Source organism: Stomoxys calcitrans, chromosome 2, assembly GCF_963082655.1.
Source record: "Stomoxys calcitrans chromosome 2, idStoCalc2.1, whole genome shotgun sequence".
NCBI lineage: Eukaryota > Metazoa > Arthropoda > Insecta > Diptera > Muscidae > Stomoxys > Stomoxys calcitrans.
The window spans coordinates 8,614,521-8,621,192 of record NC_081553.1 but is presented as its reverse complement, the minus strand read 5'-3'; the positions used below and the strand labels follow the sequence as shown (position 1 = coordinate 8,621,192).

At 36.9% G+C, this 6,672-nt stretch overlaps 1 protein-coding gene across 1 annotated transcript in view; it reads right to left on the bottom strand.

Annotated features, from left to right (window-relative positions):
* Window positions 1–5,984: 5,984 nt before the first annotated feature.
* LOC131995287 (protein sidekick-2-like) overlaps window positions 5,985–6,672 on the bottom strand; it is a 188,255-nt gene continuing 187,567 nt past the window's right edge. The window contains exon 11 of the mRNA XM_059363754.1: window positions 5,985–5,989. Within this exon, the coding sequence (XP_059219737.1) occupies window positions 5,985–5,989 (5 nt within the window). The remainder of the gene's footprint in view (window positions 5,990–6,672) is intronic.

Genomic DNA, 6,672 nt, shown 5'->3' with positions numbered 1-6,672 from the left:
CGCCCGACTTTTGCCTTTCCTTACTGGTTTTTTTATACATACTTCCCGCCTTCTCCATAAAAGGTAATGTGCCTGTCTGTTCCTTGATGTGGGACAAACGATGACAAATTATTTAATATCACTGACAATATTAGATGCTGGTTTAGTGCATCATTCCCCTTTCCCTTTCTATATCCTGGAATTTTTGTGATTTTTCTTCATGTCAAAGGTATGTTTTTTTCTGGCTTTCATTCACTTTGTAGTTATCCAAAAGAAGTCAATTGAAAAATCAAAGTATTCCCTCAAAGATTTGTATGGCATGAATTGGAAAAAATGGAATAGGCATGTAAAGCAATTGTGACAGAAGAGTTTATTTGTGATTTGGAAATCTGGTTTCAATGGTGCTGAGGCCGATGACGATGGTGTGTACAAAGGCATGTTGTAACATATGTCTAATGTATGTCAAATCGAATTGATTCATTTCTTTGGAGTGAGGAAACAATTTACACTTGGGGTTTTTTAGAGATAGCCATAATAGGATTAAAAATGATTTTTATTAGCGACTGTAGGATTTTCCTTCTCTTTATTGCAAATAAATTTGACAGTTTGACACTGGAATTTGTAAGAGTTCTTAGAGAATTTAATTTGATGTGAAATCATAAATGTTGAGATCATTTGGGAAGTCTTAAATTCCCTCCTCCTCCTTAGTAGTCTATGGTCGTTTGTGAGTTTCTTCATAATGAAATGGCAGAGAATATTGAACACTTTTCACCTTCACAGATGGCGTTTGGGCACAATTATCAAAACAACACCATTTATATTTATATGGATTGTAGTAGCGAAAATTGTTGGGGAAACATATTATACGAAAATCGGTCTTCGTACAATTCCAATGTCATTCATCCCAGCGAAACTACTCACATACCATTTTAGTTGAATCGCTACAGTTCAACTTTGTATACATTTTTATCCAATTGTTCTGAACTTTTTTTCTTCAGCTGAGGTGATTAACAACCAGGAAGGTGTCCAGGTTGTGGTTAAGTTGATATGCAATGAGGATTCTGATTTTGATTTATAAACAGGAGTCTTAATCTACCCATTGATGGGACATTAAAACTGCGAATTCAGCTTTCGAATACTTTTACTACCACACTTAATGGAGCTATTTCATTTAACGTACCTTTAAAACAACATAGGAATGACAAGAGAACTTCTTATGAGAATTAAACGCCTAATCGTAAGACGTAAATTTTTCAGACGAAACTAGTTTCGATACAGGGAAACGAACGATTACTATGAATTAAAATTCTCAACACTATGATCAAATGGGAAATAAAAGAATTTTGAAACTCTTCTCAGGAAGTGGGCTCTATCTTTCTGGAATTTGACAAATATAGTTAGGAAGAAAACTAGGAATTTCCCTACTTTAATGGAGAATAGTGAGAAATACTCCACCGCCGAGGAGAAATGTGAGTTATTGGGGAGGACCTTTTTATGGAATCATAACTACTCCATCTATTTGTCCGACCCAATTACGGAGAGGCAAGTACCTTGAAGGACTTTGATTTTGACTTGTAGACCACACCAATATTCACAACCATTGAAAGGACTACTGTCATCATTAAAAATCTTAAATCTAACAAGTAACCAGTAAAGAAAGACAAAAGTCGGGCGATGACGACTATATAATATGCTACACCACCTAGTGCATGTAGTACTTATCTCGAAATCTAGTCAGACTTTTATTTGGATACCAATTGAAATAGCAATTTAGAACCTTGTAAGATTTTCCTACCATGGAACAAAAGATTAGGATTTGCACATCTTTAAAAGGCCACATCGGATAAAAGATTATATGGGAGTTGTAATCGAAACCTGTGCCAATTTTAATGACACATACTGGGACGTCAAATAGAGCATCTCACGCCCTAGATTGTAGAGATGTGACAAAAATTGTGGTTTTTACTGCCTAAAGTCCTCATCGGATGAAATATAAACATTGAAGCTATATCTAAATCTAAACCGATTTTAATGAAATTTTGCGCACGTATTGAAACGCCAATTTAAACGTCTCATGTAAAATCGAGCGAAAATTGTGGATTCTACAGCCTTAAAAGGCCATATCGATGAACGATATATGTGGGTGCTATATATAAATCTACACCGATTTTTACGAAATTTTGCACACATATGAAGACGTTGAATAAAACACTCCATGCCAAATTTTGTAAATTTTGTAAATTGTAAATTTTGTAAATCGGACCAAAATTGTAGCTTCTACAGCCTTAAAAAGCCCAATCGGATGAAAGATATATAAGTGAGCTATATCTAAATCTGAATCCATTTTTATGAAATTATGCACATACATTGAGAATTCACAAAAACGACTCCATGCCAAATTTGGTAAAGATCGGACCAAATTTGTGGCTTCTACAGCTTTAATAGTTCAAATCGGATGAAATATATATATGGGAGCTATATCTAAATTTTTATTAAATTTTCCATATATATTAAGAAGAGTAACAAAACAGTCCGTGCCAAATTTCGTGGAGATCGGTTGAAAATTGTAGCTAATACGGCCATTTAAGTGCAAATCGGGCGATACATATATATGGGACCTATATCTAAATCTGAACCGATTTCTATGAAATTTTGCACACATATGGAGACATCAAATAAAACAACCTACGCCAAATTTTGTAAAGATCGGTAAAAAATTGTGGCTTCTACAGCCTTAAACGTCCATATCAGACAAAAGATATATATGGGAGCTATATCTAAATCTAGATCGATTTTCATGAAATTTTTCACACATATTAGGACGTCAAAGAAAACACCTTGTGCAAAATATTTTTAAGGATCAGAATAAAACTGTAGCTTCTACAGCCATAAAAGTCCATGTCAGATGAAAGATATAACGGGAGCTATATCTAAATCTGAACCGATTTTTTTCAAAATCAATAGTGTTTGTCCTTGGGCCAAAAAAGTGATAGGTGCAAAATTTTGTGACAATCGGACAACAAATACGACCTGCACTTTGATTACAAGAATACATGGACTCACAGACGGACATGAATCAGACGGACTAAATCGAATCAGAAAGCGATTCTGAGTCGATCGGTACACTTATCAATGGGTCTAGCTCTTTTCCTTTTCAGCGTTGCAAACAAATGCACAAATCTATAATAGCCTGTAACACAGTGGTGGTGCAGGGTATAAAAAGGCTTTAAGTTCGGCCAGGCCGATATATGTAATATGTAAACCACCTTTCGTCAAAATCCGGTGAAAAAGCATACCTAATGGCCCACAACAGCTATATCGAAATATGTTCCGATTTGGACCAAATACTAATAATCACAAGTCATTGTTCTATTGTGTATAACAAAATATTGGTCTTTTAAGTAGCCCTATCTAAAATAAACCGATCTGAACCATATAAGACGCAGATGATGAGAAGCCTAACTTAAATCACTGTGTTAAATTTCAGTGAAATTGGATTACAAATGCGCCTTTTATGGCCCTAAAACTTTAAACCAAGAGATCGGTCTTTATGGCAGCTCCATCCAAATCTGGACCGATCTGTACCATATTGCAGAAGTATGTCGGGGAGCTTAACTTAACTCATTGTCCCAAATTTCGGCAACGTCAGACAATAAATGCGTACTTTATGGGCCTACAACCTTAAATCTAGAGATCGGTCTATATGGCAGCTATATCCAAATTTGGAGCGATCTGAACTATATTGCAGAAATATGTCGAGGGGCTTAACTTAACTCATTGTCCCAAATTTCGGCAACGTCAGGCAATAAGTGCGTCCTTTATGGGCTTAAACCCTTAAATCGAGAGATTGGTCTATATGGCAGCTATATCCAAATCTGGAGCGATCTGTGCCAAATTGACAAATGATATCGAAGGGCCTAACACAACCTTTTGTCCCAAAATTTTAGCAAAATCGGATAATAAATGTGCCTTTTTTGGTAGCAAGGCTTTAAATCGGGAGATCGGTCTATATGACAGATATATCCAAATCTGAACCGACCTATAACAAATTGACAAAAGATGTCGAAGGGCCTAACACAACCCTTTGTCCCAAAATTTCAGCAAAATTGGATAATAAATGAGGCTTTTATGGGCCTAAGACCCTAAATCGGTAGATCGGTTTATATGGCAGCTATATCCAAATCTGAACAGATCTGGGCAAAACTGAAGAGGGATGTCGAAGGGCCTAACACAACTCACTGTCCCAAATTTCAGCAAAATGGGATAATTAATGTGGCTTTTATGGACCTAAGACCTTAATTTATCGGATAGGTCCATATGGGGGCTATATCAAGTTATAGTCCGATATAGCCCATTTTCGAACTTACGCTGATCAAGAATATATATACTTTATAGGGTCGGAAATGGATATTTTGATGTGTTGGAAATGGAATGACAAAATGAATATACGCCATCCTTCGGTGCTGGGTATAAAAAGTATATATATTTCTGATCGTCTTGACATTCAAAGTCTATTAAGCCGTGACCGTCCGACGAAAGCGCGCCAACTGTCGAAGGAATAAAGCAATGTGCTTGCAATTTTGAGCAAATACTTCTTATTTATGCAGGACGGTTGTTAACGGGCCAAATTGGTTCATCTGTAGATACAAAGCTGCCATATAAACCTATCTCCAGATTTGAATTCTTGAGTCTCAAGAAGGCGCATTTCTTATCCGCTTTGGCTGACATTTTACACTATGACATATTCTATGACATTCAATAGGTGTATAAAATACGAATCGGTCAAAGACCTGATATAGCTCCCATATAAATCGATCTCCCGATTTAACTTCTTCAGCCGCTAGAGGGCATCGTTCGCAACTGATTTGGTTGACATTTTGCACAACGTTTTCTCCTGTGACCATCAACATACGTGCCAAATATCGTTTGAATCGGCCCAAAATCTGACATAGCTCCATTTTAACCGATCTCTTGATTTTAGTTTTGGTGTCCCCATAGGGCGCAATTCTTATGCGACTCGGCTGAAATCTTGAACAGTTACTTCTACTTTGTTCTCCAAATCAAAGTATGGCCCGAATCGGTCCATAACCTGATAAAGCGGCAGTAACATAGCAATTCTCATCTATTTTCCTCTTTTTATACCCTCCACTATGGGATGGCGGTATACTAATTTCGTCATTCTGTTTGTAACACCTCGAAATATGCATCTAAGACCCCATATGGTATATATATATTCTTGATCGTCATGCCATTTTAAGTCGATATAGTCATCCGATCCGTACGTCCGTCCGTGCGTCCGTCCGTGCGTCCGTCCGTGCGTCCGTCCGTGCGTCCGTCCGTGCGTCCGTCCGTTCGTCCGTGCGTGCGTCCGTGCGTGCGTCCGTCCGTCCATTCGTCTGTCTGTCGAAGGCATGCTAACTTTCGAAGGAGTTAAGCTAGCCGCTTTAAATTTTGCACAAATACTTTCTATTAGTGTAGATCGGTTGGGATTGTAAATGGGCCAAATCGGTCCATGTTTTGATATAGCTGCCATATAAACCGATCTTGGATTTTGAGTTCTTGAGCCTTTAGAGGGCGCAAATCTCGTCCGATTTGACTTCAATTTTGCATGTGGTGTTTTGGTATTACTTCCAACAACTGCACTAAGTATGGTTCAAATCGGTTCATGTTTTGATATAGCTGCCATATAAACCGATCTTGGGTCTTGATTCTTAAGCCTCTAGAGGGCGCAGTTGTCGTCCGATTTGACTGAAATTTTGCATGAGGAGTTCCGTTATGACTTTTAATAACTGTGCTAAGTATGGCGCAAATCGGTACATAACCTAATAAAGCTGCCATATAAACCTATCTGGGATCTTGACTCCTTGAGCCTCAAGGGGGCGCAATTGTCATCCGGTTTTCACCGGCTGGCTTTACGGGTTCGACCGTTATCGTTTGGCTTGTATCTTTAAAATCTTAAACATTTTTTTTCAATGTATATAAAATTCTATTTTCTTACGAGGTTGCTAGACTAAAACAAGAAACAAGAAAGACAAGAAAAATAATTTTTATTTCTCAATATTTGTCATTGCAGTTGGATACTTTATTTATCATAATCCAACTCATTTTACTCTCCTCAGGATGTCAAAGCAAAGTGCAAAGTAGTTCTTGAGTAGTAAATGAAAATAAAACGAAAGAATTCATAAGAAATGGATAAAACGAAATAAAACAAACAGAAAGTAAAAAAAAAAAAAAATAAAAAAAAGCAAAATGAAATTCATTTTCATAATCTGCATTAAGAAAGTTTGCCAAAACAAATATTAACTTTCCATATGACTCCGAAAGTAACAGAAGACACATCCTTGCAGTCAAGAATGCCAAGGCTTCAAGTGGTGGAAAATACTTGGTAAAACTAAAATGTCTTCATGTAAACTTTGTATACCCTACATTAGGTACATTATAACTTAGTCAAATGCAAATTCATTTCGTAACCCGTGACAGATTGTCAAATGTTGGTATGTCTGTTTGCTTCAAGACAGCTTGAATTTGCCAAAAGTTCAAAAATTTTGTAAGATCTGAAAAAAAAAAATTCTGAAGGAAATGTCCGTTACAACTAAATTTAAACATTTTTTCCAGAACCAATAACGTCCAGGACCAAACAAGTGGCTTGTGCAAAGTTTTACAACAAATCGGAAAACATGCGCCCAGTACTTT